Source organism: Pogoniulus pusillus, chromosome 40, assembly GCF_015220805.1.
Source record: "Pogoniulus pusillus isolate bPogPus1 chromosome 40, bPogPus1.pri, whole genome shotgun sequence".
In the NCBI taxonomy this organism is placed as follows: Eukaryota; Metazoa; Chordata; class Aves; order Piciformes; family Lybiidae; genus Pogoniulus; species Pogoniulus pusillus.
The window spans coordinates 703,683-718,594 of NC_087303.1; the positions used below are offsets into that span (position 1 = coordinate 703,683).

Consider the following 14,912-nt stretch of genomic DNA (forward strand, 5'->3'; position numbering starts at 1 on the left):
GGGGGGGGGAAAGGCTGAGGGTGTAAGAAGGGAGGATTGAAGGGACTGGGAAGGACCGGGGGGGGGCACTGGGAGAGGCTGGGGGACACCGGGGAGAGCAGGAAGAGTGCGAGGTGGAGGACTGGGAAGGACTGGGGGGCACTGGGAGCTCGGGGGGGCATTTGCGTTCGTGGGGGCACTGGGAGGGGCTGGCAGCCCCGGGGGGCGCTGGGGGGGCACTGGGGGGCGTTGGGAGGGGCTGGCAGCCCCGGGGGGCACTGGGAGGCACGGGGGGGCGCTGGGAGGGGCTGGCAGCCCCGGGAGGCACTGGGGGGCGCTGGGAGGGGCTGGCAGCCCCGGGGGGCACTGGGGGGCGCTGGGAGGGGCTGGCAGCCCCGGGGGGCACTGGGGGGCTCTGGGAGGGGCTGGCAGCCCCGGGGGGCACTGGGAGGCACTGGGGGGCGCTGGGAGGGGCTGGCAGCCCCGGGGGGCACTGGGGGGCGCTGGGGGGCGCTGGGAGGGGCTGGCAGCCCCGGGGGGCACTGGGGGGGGCTGGGAGGGGCTGGCAGCCCTGGGGGGCGCTGGGGGGCGCTGGGAGGGGCTGCAGCCCCGGGGGGCACAGGGGGGCGTTGGGAGGGGCTGGCAGCCCCGGGGGGCACTGGGGGGCGCTGGGAGGGGCTGCAGCCCCGGGGGGCACTGGGGGGCGCTGGGAGGGGCTGCAGCCCCGGGGGGCACTGGGGGGCGCTGGGAGGGGCTGCAGCCCCGGGGGGCACAGGGGGGCGCTGGGAGGGGCTGGCAGCCCCGGGGGGCACTGGGGGGCGCTGGGGGGCGCTGGGAGGGGCTGCAGCCCCGGGGGGCACAGGGGGGCGCTGGGGGGCGCTGGGAGGGGCTGCAGCCCCTGGGGACACAGGGGGGCGCTGGGAGGGGCTGCAGCCCCGGGTCCCTGCCGTGCCGCCGGCGCTGTCCGTTCAGCACCGCGCACCGGGGCCAGGCTGAGCCTGAACCGGGCCAGAACCGTGCGGGCCGAGTCGGTCGGGGCGGGGAGGCTGATCCCGGCCCCCCCCTCCCCCTTTCCGGCCGCTTCCGGGTTCCTGTCGTCGTCGTTCCCCCCCCGCCCCCGGCGGCCCCCGTCCCGGCGGCCCGGCTCGGCTCGGCTCGGCTCAGCGCAGCTCCCGGCGGCGGGAGGTGCCCAGGATGCCCGAGGAGCGCGGGTGAGTCGGGGCGGGGGAGGGGAGCAGGGCGTGACCCCCGCTACGGCCCCATCCACCGGACAGCATCCCCCGTGCAGCCCCCCCCAGCCCCGGTACGGCAGCTCCGGTACGGCCCCCAGGCCCCGGTACAGCATCTCCGGTGCAGCCCCCCCCAAAGCCCGGTGCAGCCCCGATGCACCCTCCCCCCCCCCCGCCTTTGGTACAGCGTTCTCGGCACAGCCCCGTTCCCAAACGGCGTCTCCGGTACAACCCCCCCAGTACAGCCCCACCCGCGGCACGGCATCCCCGGTACAGCCTCTCCTCCCCGGTACAGCCCCCCCCGCCCCGGTACAGCGTTCTCGGTATAGAGCCGCGCGCCAGGTACAGCATCCCCGGCTCAGCCCCCCCCCCCTCCGGTAAAGCCCCCCCGGTACAGCCTCCCCAGCCCCTGTACACGATCCCGGGTGCAGCCACCCCCCGCCCTGGCCAGCACCGACCCCTCCCGTTCCCGTGCCCATCGTTGTCCCCCCAGCCCCAGCCCACTCTCCCTCCTTCCTGGACCCCCCCCCAGGGCCGCTCCCTGGGAGCAGGGAGGGGATGGGGGGGGGGGCAGCTGACCTCGGATGTGACCCCTCCACACCCCCATTGCCCCCCAGCCCCCCCATTCTGCCCCTGACTCCCCCAAATCCGGGGGGGGGGGAGGTTAACCTTTCCCAGCAGCTCTGCAGAGACCCCCCCGGAGCAGATCCCCCCCAGCCTGTTCTGATCGCCCCCCCACCCCCAATCCCCTCCTCCCCGGGGAGGAGAAGGGCCTGGGGCCGCATCCTGCTCCCCCTCGTGTCCGTGGGCCCCACGGAGGACACTGGGAGGGTTTCGAGGGGGCTCTTTGGCAGGGGGCTGGGTGCAGTGGGGGGTGACTGTGCCCCCCCCGACCGTCCCCTCTGCCCCCAGCCCTGTCCCACCATGTCAGTCTCCAAGCTGCAGGACGTGGATGAGGTTTTTGGTGAGTGTCCCCCGGGGGGGGGTGCGGCTCATGGGGTGACAAAGCCACCCACGGGTGCTGCCTCTGGGTCCCCTCCCACATCGCCCCCCCCTCCCCGCGTCCTTCTGCCTGCCAGGGGTGAGTGGGACACGCTCCAGAGCTGGGCACACGATGTGCTTGGGGACATGGGCATGGGGCACCTGGAGGGGCACCTGTGGGGCAGGGGCCAGGGCGGTGTGGGGACATGGGAGGCACAGGCGTGTGCGTGGGGATGTCACAGGGTGCCGGGGCCTGGGGACGCAGCAGGGGACATGGGCATGAGCACACACCCCAGGGCCACTCCTCAGGGTGCCAGGGTGGGGCTGGGCTGCAGGAAGCCACAGCAGGGCAGCGACAGCAGGGCCAGCCCTGGCCGCCCCCCCCAGGGGACACTGACCTCGGGCAACCCCCTGCTCCTCTGCCCCTGCTGGGGGCTCTCTGAACACTTCTTCCTGTTCCTCTGTCCCCGTCCCACCCTGCTGGGGTGTCCCATCCCCCCCCGCTCCTGCACTCCCCTCTCCCTGTCCCACTCTCCCCTTCTCTGCTGGGATCCCCCACCCGCCCCGTCCCCCGTCCCCATGTCCCTCTGTCCCCTCCCCGCCGGGCTGCTTACTCCTCCTGACTGTCTGTGCACCTCTCCCTCCAACACTCTCCTGTGCCCTTGTCCCTGCCCCACCTGGCCACCTGTCCCTCCCTCCCTGTCCCTCTGTCCGTGTCCCTCCCTCCCTGTCCCTCTGTCCGTGTCCCTCCCTCCCTGTCCCTCTGTCCATGTCCCTCCCTCCCTGTCCCTCTCTCCCTGTCCCTCTCTCCCTGTCCCTCTGTCCGTGTCCCTCCCTCCCTGTCCCTCTGTCTCTCCATCTCCTCTACCTGGCCTTACCTGCCCACACATCCATCCTTGCAAGCACCCCCACTGCACCTTCTCCTTACCTGTCCATCCCTCCACATCTTCCTTCTCACCACCTGGCTGTCTGTCCATCTGTCCACCCATCCTTCTCTCTCTCCATCACTCCCTCCATCCCTTTATCCATCCCTCTGTCCGTCCATCCATCCATCCATCCATCCATCCATCCATCCATCCATCCATCCATCCAATCTCCCCACCACCCATCCATCCATGCACCCACCCACCCATCTCTCCACCCCTCCCTCCCACCATCTCACCCCCATCCACCCCCCACCCCTCCACCCGACCTCTCGGCGCCCGCTGCCCGCCGTGCCCGCCTGTCCGCCCCCCGCCCTGCTCTCTCCTGCCCCCCCAGACCTTGCCGCTGTGGTTCCAGAGACGCCGCGGCTGGACAGCAGCCTGCAGAAGGCTCGCGCCCGGCTGCTAGCCAAGGGCCGCCGCCAGCGCCCGTCCCGCTCCCGCCTGCGCGACAGTGCCAGCTCCACCGAGGGCGACGAGGGCACGGAGCCCACGGTGAGCCCCGGCAGGGCACGCGCACCCCCGCCTGTGGGGCCCCGCGGGCACACGAGGCCACCGCAGCCAGGGCCAAGGAGGGAGTGGGGCACTGACCCCCCCCCACCCCCCCCCCCCACCCCCCTGCTGTGTGTCAACCCCCAGGGAGCTGAGAGTGATGGTGGTCCCCTGGCATCCTCACCCAGTGCTGTGTGCCCCCAGGGAGCTGAGGGTGATGGTGGTCCCCTGGCATCCTCACCCAGTGCTGTGTGCCCCCCAGGGAGCTGAGGGTGATGGTGGTCCCCTGGCATCCTCACCCAGTGCTGTGTGCCCCCCAGGGAGCTGAGAGTGATGGTGGTCCCCTGGCATCCTCACCCAGTGCTGTGTGCCCCCAGGGAGCTGAGGGTGATGGTGGTCCCCTGGCATCCTCACCCAGTGCTGTGTGCCCCCCAGGGAGCTGAGGGTGATGGTGGTCCCCTGGCATCCTCACCCAGTGCTGTGTGCCCCCCAGGGAGCTGAGGGTGATGGTGGTCCCCTGGCATCCTCACCCAGTGCTGTGTGCCCCCCAGGGAGCTGAGGGTGATGGTGGTCCCCTGGCATCCTCACCCAGTGCTGTGTGTCCCCAGGGAGCTGAGAGTGATGGTGGTCCCCTGGCATCCTCACCCAGTGCTGTGTGCCCCCCAGGGAGCTGAGAGTGATGGTGGTCCCCTGGCATCCTCACCCAGTGCTGTGTGTCCCCAGGGAGCTGAGGGTGATGGTGGTCCCCTGGCATGCTGGGGGGTCCCTGCCCAGTTGCTACCAGTCTCTCACCTCTCTCCAGGAGGGGCTGGTGGGCACCCCCTCGCCCAAATCCTGCCACAGCTCTGACAGCTCTCCTGGCTTTGCCCGCCGAGATGCCCGGCCCCAGAGGCACAGCGAAGGTGAGACTCATCCCCCCCAGACACCCTGTAGAAGGCCTCTGGCACCCTTGTGGGGGGCAGTGGGCGATACTACCGCCACCATCATCATCGTCACTCCGCAGACGACAGCCGGGACATGAGCCCCCCCGAGCTGGCCAGCCCCACCCTGGCGCTCGACAAGAAAACCAGGAGGAAGTTCCTGGATTTGGGGTGAGCCCTGGCCTGGGGCACTGGGAGTGGGAGGGAGCTGGGGGGGAGGGGGCAGGGAGAAAGGCTGGAGGGAGGAAGGAAGGGATGGAGAGGGAGACAGACTAGAGGGGGGTGGGGGAGAAATAGAGGAAGGCAAAAAGGGATGGAGAAAGGATAGGGGGATGCAGGGAATGGGGAGTGGGATGCAGGAATGGATGGGAAGAGGCAGGAGATGGATAAGGAAAATGACGGAGAGGGACAAAAGGGGAATGGATGGGGGCCAGAAGGGTGCAGAAAGGGGTGGAGGGAGGGACTGAGAGGGAAGTGAGCAGAGTGAGGCAGGAAGAGATGGAGGGGGATGGAGAGGGGGAAGGGATTTGGACGTGCAGTGGAAAGATGGAGAACAGCTGAAGAGGTGCCTGGAGGGATGGAAAGATGGAGGAACGCTTGGAGGGAGGAATGCAGGGAGCGAGGAGGGTCCTGTGCTGGTGCTGGGGTGGTCTCTGAGGACGGATGGAGCCGGGGCTGGGGGGGGCACAGCCACCAGGGCACCCTGTCCCCCCCCCATCCATCTCCTTCCTGCCCAGGGTGACCCTGCGCCGGGCATCCTCCGGCAAGAGCCGCAAGGAGAAGGGCAGCAATCGCCTGTCGATGGGCAGCAGGTGAGCGGACCCCCAATTTCGGGGGGGCACTGAGGGTACCAGAGACCAGCCCTGGGACCCTAAAGTGGCTCTGTCCCCAGGGAGGCAGTGGAGGGGTCCGGCCGGCCCTCGGGGTCGCCCTTCCTGCCCTTCTCCTCCTGGTTCTCGGATGGTGCCAGGGGCTTGGCATCCCCTGGCTCTGCCTCACCCGCGGGGTCCCCCCGGCACGAGGGGCTCAGCCCCAACAAATCTGCCTCCCAGGTCAGTGCCAGGGCTGGGGGCTGCTGGGCCGGGGGAGGAGGGGGCACAGGGCAGGTGTTGAGAGCTCCGCGGGGACAGGATGCTGCAGGCAAGGATTTGGTGCTCCTGTGGCTTAGCTTCGTCTGCTATGGGGGGGGGTGGGGGTGGAGGTCAAAGCCAGCTCTGGGCACAGAGCCCCAGAGGGCCCCGAGAGCTATAGGGGAGGGTGACAAAGCCCCCCAGGGTCCAGAGGGCTATAGGGGAGGGTGCTGGAGCCCCACAGGGCCAGGCAGCTACAGGGAGAGGGACCAAGGCTGTACAGGGACAGGAGGCTCTAGGGGCGACCAAAGCCCCAGAGGGTCTGGCAGCCCTGCAGGGGGTGGCCACGGGGAGAGTGCCAGGGGGGCAGCAGCAGCAGCCCTGCCCTCGCCCCTCCTGTTGCCCCAGGACTCGACGCTGAGCGAGGACTCTCCGCCGCCCAGCGCCAGCCCGCGCCTGCCCGGCCCCACCAAGTGCTCCTACCCCTACCACACCCTCTCCCAGTCCTCAGACGAGGTGAGACCATGCGGGGGGGGGAGGGGGTTGGCCTGCCCCAGTTGGGGACCCCCTGTTAGAACGCAGCCCTCTGTGCCCAGTTCCTGGACGAGCCGCCGGGGGTGGCCGCGGGCTGGACGTGCCAGCAGGTGGGGCAGTGGCTGGAGAGCCTCAGCCTGGAGCAGTATGTGGAGGAGTTCTCAGCCCACAGCATCGACGGCCCACGGCTGCTGCACCTCGACGGAGCCAAGCTCAAGGTACAGGGCCCAGAGGGGGCTCTTCTGTTGGGGTACAGGGAAAGAGGTTCCAGGTACACCAGTGGGGTGTGGAAGGGCTGGGAGGGTTCCAGGTGGTCAGCAGGGTGCTCAGTGTGACAGCTTTGGGAAGGTTCTAGGTAACCCAACAAGGTGCTCCAAGGGTTCTAGATACCCCAACAGGGTGCTCCATGAGGCAGGAGGGCTGGGTGGGTTCTGGGTATCCCAACAGGGTGTTCAATGGGACAGAAGGTCTGGGAGGGTTCCAGGTACCACAGGGGCTCACCACAAGCCAGCAGGCTCCAGGTGCTCCAGCAGGCTGCTCCGTGGGGCAGATGCATGCAGCTTCATCAGAGGGGACCTAAGGCCTCTCGCCCTCCGTGGGGCAGGAAGGGGGGCAAGCTGGTTCCAGCTCTCCTGGGCTGGCACAGGGGGGTGTGGGTACCCCACGGGGTGACCCCGAGGGAGCGGTGGTGCAGTACCCCCCAGGGGCTGGTCCGTAGGGCAGGAGGGTGCCGGTGGGCAGGGCGGGTGGGCAGTGCCCGGCTGTGCCGCAGGCGCTGGGGGTGGGCAGCTCCCAGGACCGCGCAGTGCTGAAGAGGAAGCTGAAGGAGCTGAGCCTGGCGGTGGAGAAGGAGCGCAAGGCGCAGGAGAAGGCAGAGAAGCAGAGGGAGAAGCAGAAGAAGAAGGACCAGGAGCAGCGAAGGAGCTAAAAGAGAGGGGGCTGGGAGCGCCCCTGCACCCCCCCGGGCCCCAGCCCGGGGACGCCCCCAGGGGGACGCCTGGCTGCGGCGTGGGATATGCCACCGCAGCCAGGGGAGGATGGTGCCAGGCTGAGACGGGCACAGAGCGAGGAGTGCCCTCCCCACACCCCCCCCTTCCAGTCACCCCCCTCCTGCCTGCCCCCCTGCACCCCACGGGCACAGTCTGGGCCCCCCCACGGGCCCCTTCTCCGGATGCAAGTGACACGTTGGACCCCACTCTCACCCCCCACTCCCATCCCATCACCCCCCCCCCCAAACTCCAAAGGGTCTGGGGGATCAGAGCCTCTCACCCCAGCCCCCAGCACTGGCCAAGCACTGTGCATGGCCTGACCCCCCCCCCCGCCAAGCTGGGGTGTGGGGAGGGAATTCTGACCCCCCCTCTTCCCACCCCCCAGCCCCAAACCGGTGCCTGGGGACACTCCAGGAAATAAAAGGGAGCCAAGGGCCAGTGCAAAGCAGGAGCCCAGAGAGCCTGCGGGGGGGGGGTCAGAGCCAGGCTGGGGGCAACTGCAGTTGGGGGCCGGGGGGGCTCCTGCCCACGGCCTGTGTCCCCGAGTGCCACCCTGGGGCTGTGCCCAGAGGCTGTGACAGCAGCAGGGTGCCCCAGGACGGATAAACTGAGGCATGGGGGGAGAGGGGGGAGGGACTGTGGCCCAGTTTGGGGGGGCTGTGGCCCACCCTGGGGGGGGGATATGTGAAGAGCTTCCCAGGAGCCAAAGGCAGCACAGGAGGAGTTCAATCAACATCCAATTTACTGACGGGGGGGGGTGGGAGGGCAGGTCTGGGGGGGTGGAGGGGGTGGTCCTGTGGAAGGTTCCAGAGCAGGTCAGGGCACATTTGGGGCACCCACTCGGAAGGGGGGGCACAGGCAGGTGAGAACAGCTCAGTAGTGCAATGCCAGGGGTGGCACAGGGAGCTGGGAGCTGGGGGGGGAGGCAGTGCTCAGGCATGGCCCCCCCAGCCCTGCCGGGACTGCAAAGTGCTGTCGTCAGAGTGGGCAAGGATCAGTCCTTGGCGCTCCTGGAGTGCACCCCCGGGGGTGGGCGCTGGGCAGGGGGCTGGGGGGGCACGACAGAGGCTCTGCCCCCTCCAGGCTGCTCCAACAGCTACGTACCAGGCTCTGGGTGGGGTCCTGGGACCCTCCCTCACACCCCTGGGAGCCCCCAGCCCCCCCACTGCACACACAAGCCTGCAGCAGGCCTGGGTTGCTACTCCAGCAGCAGTCAAGGGGACAGCCCAGGGAGCTGGGGGGGTCCCAGGGGCTCCTTCGTGAGCCGGGGGGGTCAGGGCACGCGGTAGGTGGAGGTGTTCCTGGGCTCGGTGCTGGGCACGCACCAGTCCCCTGCCTCCTGGCTGGGCTGGTAGTGGCGCCAGGCAGACTTGTTGTAGACAGGCAACCGCTCCACTGAGTCGGTGGACAGCGCCTGGGGGAGGCAGCAGGGGGGGTCAGCGAGGGGCCCGACCCCACCGTGAGGCTGGGGGCCCCTCCCCGCCCCTCCCCGCCCTGGTCTGGCTGTGGGGGGGACACAAACCAACCTTCAGGTAGATGACGGCGTCGGTGCCGAAGCCTTCCATGGAGAAGAGCTGCAGGTCCCCCTGGAAGTACTTGGCATAGAGGCGGGAGATGGGCAAGCCGTAGCCAAAGCCAGCCTGGCAGGGGCACAGGGGTGGGCAGCGCTGGGGCTGGCACCCCCAAGGCTCCCAGGGCACCCCCCCCGCCAGCACCGTGTGCCTGTGTGCCCCCTCCAGGCACCACCCTCGGCTATCGAGGCACTGATGAACCTCCCCCGGTGCCCCCAAGTGTCCCCATGCCAAGCTGAATGTCTCTATGCCACCCTTAAGTGTCCCCATGCCACACCCAAGCAAGCCCAAGGGTCTCCATGCCAAGCTGAACATCTCCATTCCACACCAAGTGTCTCCCCTAAGCAATGCAAAGTGTCCCCATGCCACCCCTAAGTGCCCTTTAGTGTCCCCATGCCAAGCCAAACATCTCCACACAACCCCCAAGTACCCCTGTGCCACTCTCAGGCGTACCCATGCCACCCCAGGCAGCCCAAAATGTGCCCATGCCACCTTCAAAGCACCCCCATGCCATTCTAACCATCCCCAAAGGTCCCCATGCCACCCCCAGGCACTCCCAAGATGCCCCTAAGGACCCCTAAATGTCCCCAGAAGTCTCTGTGCCAAGCCCAAAGCTCTCCACGCCACCCCTAATCACCCCTAAACATCCCATGCCCCCCCCAGGCACCCCAATGCCCCTAAGTGCCCCTCCCTGAGCCCTGTGCCAAGCCCAAAGCTCCCCGTGCCACCCCGAAATGTCCCCGTGCCCTCCCCCAGCTCCTCCGTGGCCACGCCGGGGGTCCCCAGGGTGGGGGGCACCTACCAGGGGTGCCCCCCCGGTGCCCAGCGGTGGGGTGGGGGCAGTGGAGTACAGGTAGCTGAAGAGCCTCTCGATCTTCCGCAGGGGCACGCCCAGGCCCCTGTCACTCATCTGCAAGACACTCCGAGGGGTGAGGACCCCCCCCGGGCGGAACGTGCCCCGCCCGAGCGCCCGGGCACAGCTCCCGCCCGGGCCGGTGCCCGCCGGTGCCCGCCGGTACCTTGATGGAGAGGTCCTCCCGGCCCAGCGCCACCAGCACCCTGACGGGCGGCAGGCGTGGGCTGCTCTCGTGGCTCTCCACCGTGGCCCTCATGGCATTCTGCGGGCAGGGCCGAGGGGTGAGGGGACACCCCCAGCGCCCCCGACTGCCCCCCGCCTCCCCCCGGCCGCCCTCCGGGGCTGAGTTACCTTGAAGAGCTCAAAGAGCATATGGTAGAGATGGGAGGGGACATAGACGATGCTGACTGGCTGCTGCGGGCTGCCGGCTGCGGGCGGGGGCAGGGGGGAGGGAGAGAGCCACAGAATCCACCAGGCTGGCAGAGAGCTCCAAGCTCCTCCAGCCCAACCCAGCCCCCAGCCCTGCCCAACCACCCAGCCCATGGCACTCAGTGCCCAGCCAGGCTTGGCTCCAGCACCCCCAGCCATGGGCACTGCACCACCTCCCTGGGCAGCCCATTCCAGTGCCAATCACTCTCTCTGCCAACAACTTCCTCCTCACACCCAGCCTGACCCTCCCCTGGCACAGCTTCAGCCTGAGTCCCCTTCTTCTGTTGCTGGCTGCCTGGCAGCAGAGCCCAACCCCACCTGGCTACAGCCTCCCTGCAGGCAGCTGCAGGCAGCAATCAGCTCTGCCCTGAGCCTCCTCTGCTGCAGGCTGCACCCCCCCAGCTCCCTCAGCCTCTCCTCACAGGGCTGTGCTCCAGGCCCCTCCCCAGCCTTGCTGCCCTTCTCTGGGCACCTGCCAGCACCTCAACATCTCTCTGCAATGGAGGAGCCCAGAGCTGGACACAGCACTCCAGGGGTGGCCTGAGCAGTGCTGAGCACAGGGGCAGGAGCAGCTCCCTTGCCCTGCTGCCCACACTGCTCCTGAGCCAGCCCAGGATGCCATTGGCTCTGTTGCCCACCTGGGCACTGCTGCCTCCTCTGCAGCTCCTCTCTACCAGCCATCAGCATCCTCCCCAGCTCCAAAGGAGCCACCTGAGCCCCCCCCACCGGGCCCCCTCCCCTCCAGCCCAGCCTCACCGTTCACCTCCTCGATCTCCAGCTCCGGTGAGGCCATGTAGTATTTGTCACACAGCAGCTTGGCCATGTTGTAGGCATCTGGGAGGGCAAAGGCAGAAAGGTTAACCCCCCCCAGCACCAGGGTGGGAGGAGTATTTGGGGTCCCCCTCCCCAGCCCACTCCCCCCTCCAAACATTTCCCATTCCTACAGGTCCAGCAAGACCTTTGGGGCTCCCTCAGGGCTGTGGACACCTCGGGTGAGGTTCACCCACACCTCCCAATAAGCTGAGGCCAGGGCTGGGGAGAGGAGCAGGAGGGGACCTTCCCCCACCCCTCCCTTGTCTGTGTGTCCCCCCCAGCCACGGGGGGCAGGACCCCCACAGACCTTTCACCACGTTGGCCACGCTGCAGTGGGGGTCGATGCTGCCAATGTGCTTGGGGTGCGCAGGGTTGGTGCTGCCGTCAAAGAGCAGTGCTGGGGGGGACACACAGTGAGAATTGGAGACCCCACCCCAGCTCCAGGGACACCCCCACGGTCACCCCCACACACCTCCTGCCCAGGCCAAGCCCCCAAAGGCTGGGCTGGATGCCACCTGCTGGGGCTGGGGGGGATGGGAAAGGGCACCTATGGAGCTGGGGAGGGGGACATTTGGGGAAAGGGCTGAGGATGGCATCTGGGGCAGGGGGATCCTTGGGACAGGAGTGAGATGCTCAGGGCTGGTGGGGGACACCCGGGACAGGATCTGTGGGACTGGGGAGGGGACATTTGGGGCAGGACCTGTGGGGCTGGGGGTGGCATTTGGGGCAGGCAGGGGTGGGATGCTCAGGGCTGATGTGGGACGCTCAGGGCAGAAGGGTGCCTGGGGCTGGTGTTGGGGACTCCTGTGGCAAGTGGGGACGTGGGGGGCAGCTGGAGACCCCCGGGGACAGCAGGGCAGCCCCCCCGGGGTGGGTGTGGCAGCCCCCCGGGCGCAGGGGCAGGTGCTGACTGTGCTGGTTGATGAGCATGCGGATGGAGATGCGGCTCAGGTAGAAGCGGTCCAGGAAGTACTGGATGTTGTGGTTGGACACGGGGTCGTCGCCGTAGGCCTGCTTGTACTCCACCACGCCCTGTGCCATGGTGGGCACCACGTCGTTGTGCCGGTTGCGGATGGTCACCAGGGCGTCTGTGAACCTAGGCACAGGGGCAGGGCTCGGGCACAGCCCACCCGGGCCGGGCACCTCCGGCTGCGGACGGAGCTGGGGCTGGTGGCACCTCGATGCCCGCCAGGGTAGCTCTGGTGATGCCAGCCCGCAGCAGGATGAGGCTGGGAGAGGAGGTGGCAGCCTGGGAGCTGGGGGAGTTGTCACCTCCCCCCCCGACTTACTGTCCCAGGGTGGCCTGGTCCTCGGGGTCCTTGTCCAGGAACTCCATAATGTCCAGCAGGCTCTGGACGTACCTGGGGAAGGAGGCAGTCACCCCCAGCTTGGTGCCCCCCAGAAAGGCAGGGGACAACCTTGGGACCCCACACCGGGGGGACATAGTGCCCTGGGCTACTGTCCCCACAGGCAGAGGGGCTCAGCACCTCCTCAGTCAGGACCCCCACCCCGAAAAGCTGCTGCCTCATCAAAGCACTCTGCGCTTGGCAGGGAGCCCAAGCTTGCCCCTCCCTGCTGCTGGCATGGTGAGCCCTAGGGCCACTTGGGGATGTGGCACCCCACGGGGTGGGGGGCAGAAGGGTCACTGCAGCCAGGGTGAGGGCCCTGGGAGGGAGGCAAGGTCAGCTCCTGCTGCCTGCTGGCGCTGGCAGGGACTGGGACGCTGCACAAACAACCTGTCACGTGGTGGCACTGGGAGAAGGTTCAGGCTGCTGCAGCTGGCACAGGGACAGGACACTTAAAGGGACACCCAGAACCCCCCGGGGGCACACGGAGTCCCCAGCTATCAGGGCTGGCTCAGCCTGCTCAGAGGGCACAACACAGCAGCAACACTAGTGACCCCCTCTGTGGCTGGGGACATCTTGCTCACATGGGGGTGTCCCCACAGGGTCTGCAGTCCTTGTCACCTACAGGCTCAGCATGACACCAGCTGGGTGCTGCCCTGCCAGCCACCAGTCCCTGCCTCACCCCAGACCTGCCAGGGAGGGCAGTTGGTGGCAAGGGGACATGCAGTGGTCGTGAGATCTGCACCAGGACCCTCCTGGGCAACGGTGGTGGCCACGGGAGCCGTGCAGGTGACAGCAGCAGCACACGTGGTGGCACCCAGGCAGGTGACGGCGGTGGCAGCAGGACCTGAGGTGGTGGGACCCTGGGCAGCAGGATCCATGGTGGCAGCAGAACCCGTGCCAGCAGTGGCACTCTGATCAGCTACAGAGGTGGACTCCTGGGGGGACCCACGAGCCGCAGTGGCAGGATCCTCATGAGCCACGCGGTGGCAAGAGGAGCCACGGTGGCAGCAGAGCCCACACCAAGTGCCAGCAGTGGGACCTCCAGGAGCTACCAGAGTGGAACCCCTGCCAGCAGGACCCACGGTGGCAGCAGGACCCACGGCGGCAGCAGGACCCAGGGCGGCAGCAGGACCCGGGCAGGTGATGCCGGTGGCACCTGCGCGGGCAGTGCTGGGTGGGGGCTGTGTGGTTGCCAGGCTGGCACCCCCCCGCGGCCCGCAGCCTCACCAGCTCTGCACCAGCTGCACGGAGGGGGTGCGCAGGACGCGGTCCGGCAGCAGGTTGATCTCCTTCATGATGTTGGAGAGCCGCACGGGCAGCTCCTGCCGCAGGAAGGCGAAGGAGGTCTTCTCGCAGGCATTGCTGGAGCCTGGGGGGGAAGGCAGAACAGCGCTGAGCCCCCCCGCACGGCACCCCCAGGACTGGCTGCACTCTGCCGTGGGTCTGGGGGAGACTGGGCGGAGTGGAGCAGAGGAGACAGGTGCAGGTCCCAGCTGCGTGGCTGGAGGGGGCTGCTGGAGGGGGCTGCTGCAGCCGGGCTGGGGTGAGAGGGGCGACAGACACAGCTCAGCACCCACAGCGCCCAGCACAGCCCAGTCCGGGACTGGGAGCCCCTGGAGGGCAGCTGGCAAGAGGAGGACTTGGGGCACCAGCAGGGGTGGGGACACCCAAACCAGGCTCTCGACTGGTGCCACTGCGGGGTCCCCAGGACCGAGGCGTCCCCAGCCAGAGCCAGCATGGAGGGGACATGGATGGGGGAAACATGCATGTGGGGGTAGTTAGGGGGAGAAAGCAGGGATTAAGGGGCTGGGGGAGCAGGGGGGCAGCAGTGATTATGGGGGGGGGGTGGGGTGTCAGGGGGCGGACTGGACCTCCCTCCCCGGCAGGTGCACATCAGGGTCCTGGGTTTCCAGCCTCAGCCATTTACCCGGGGATGGGTATTTAAGGGCGGTGGGAGATATTTACCGGGCAGTACCTGGGGTGGAGGAGAAGGTACCCCCCCCAAACAATACACAACGGCCCAGATGCCCACTGAAGCTCCCCCCACCCGGGTGTTTATTTACCGAAGGGGTGTGCACGCTGGGGGTGCAATTACCGGGGGGGGGGGGGGTGAACGAGTGGGGGAGTGTTTGTTTACCGGGGGGTGGGCACACAGAGGTCCCTCCCCGGAGCACCGCCCCCATAGCGACTATTTACGGAGGGGGGGTAGGCACCGGCCCGGGTCTATCCCGGGAGGAAAGAGGAGTGTGAGGAGCCGCAGATTCCCTCCCGGGGGGCGGGGGCGGTCCCGGCAGAAGGGGGAGGGCGCTGGCGGGGGGAGGCTATTTACCGAAATCCAAGAACTGCTTCATGGAGAGCGGCGACGGCGAGAACTTGCTGAAGTGCTCGATGTAGTTGGGCACTCCTGCCAGCGCCGCCCGCTTGCCCAGGTACCGCAGCAGCCTCATGGCGACGGCCACCCGACCCCCCCCGGCCACCGCCGCGGCCCCGCAAGTGCCCGTCCCGGCCCCGGCCCCTTCGCCCCCGGGCCCCGGCGCGCCCCGCCCACCGCCGCGCCGCGCGCAAACAACCCGCCCCGCAGCCAATCAGCGCCAGCCCCGGCGCTGGGCCCGCCCCCGCCGCACGCTGACCACGCCCCGCGCGTTGGCGGCGCCCCCTAGAGGGGAGAGGCGGAAAGGGCCCTTGGCGCCAGCCGCGCCCCCTGCGCCTAACAACGCCCCCCTGAGCGTAACAACGCCCCCTGGCGCCTAACCGCGCCCCCCCTGCGGCTAACAACG

The 14,912-nt window shown here is 68.8% G+C and overlaps 2 protein-coding genes across 3 annotated transcripts; one reads left to right on the forward strand and one right to left on the reverse strand.

Annotated features, from left to right (window-relative positions):
* Window positions 1-919: 919 nt before the first annotated feature.
* SAMD14 (sterile alpha motif domain containing 14) lies at window positions 920-7,562 on the forward strand. Of its 2 annotated transcripts, none has more exons than XM_064174687.1 (10): window positions 920-1,190; window positions 2,121-2,172; window positions 3,450-3,607; window positions 4,407-4,506; window positions 4,608-4,695; window positions 5,262-5,336; window positions 5,417-5,576; window positions 6,003-6,110; window positions 6,191-6,346; window positions 6,901-7,562. In XM_064174687.1, exons 2-10 carry the CDS (start codon window positions 2,133-2,135, stop codon window positions 7,054-7,056), a joined length of 1,041 nt encoding a protein of 346 aa, XP_064030757.1. In that variant the 5' UTR covers window positions 920-1,190; window positions 2,121-2,132; the 3' UTR covers window positions 7,057-7,562. The 2 variants fall into 2 exon arrangements, with proteins under 2 accessions (XP_064030757.1, XP_064030758.1); XM_064174688.1 differs by having other exon boundaries at window positions 3,471-3,607.
* A 279-nt stretch (window positions 7,563-7,841) lies between these two features.
* Window positions 7,842-14,631, reverse strand: PDK2 (pyruvate dehydrogenase kinase 2). Its single transcript, XM_064174682.1, has 11 exons — window positions 14,465-14,631; window positions 13,363-13,504; window positions 12,076-12,147; window positions 11,698-11,882; window positions 11,094-11,183; window positions 10,730-10,807; window positions 9,896-9,972; window positions 9,708-9,806; window positions 9,491-9,598; window positions 8,644-8,757; window positions 7,842-8,531 (listed from the first exon to the last, which is right to left on the reverse strand). Exons 1-11 carry the CDS (start codon window positions 14,580-14,582, stop codon window positions 8,391-8,393), a joined length of 1,224 nt encoding a protein of 407 aa, XP_064030752.1. The 5' UTR covers window positions 14,583-14,631; the 3' UTR covers window positions 7,842-8,390.
* Between the last annotated feature and the right edge of the window lie 281 nt (window positions 14,632-14,912).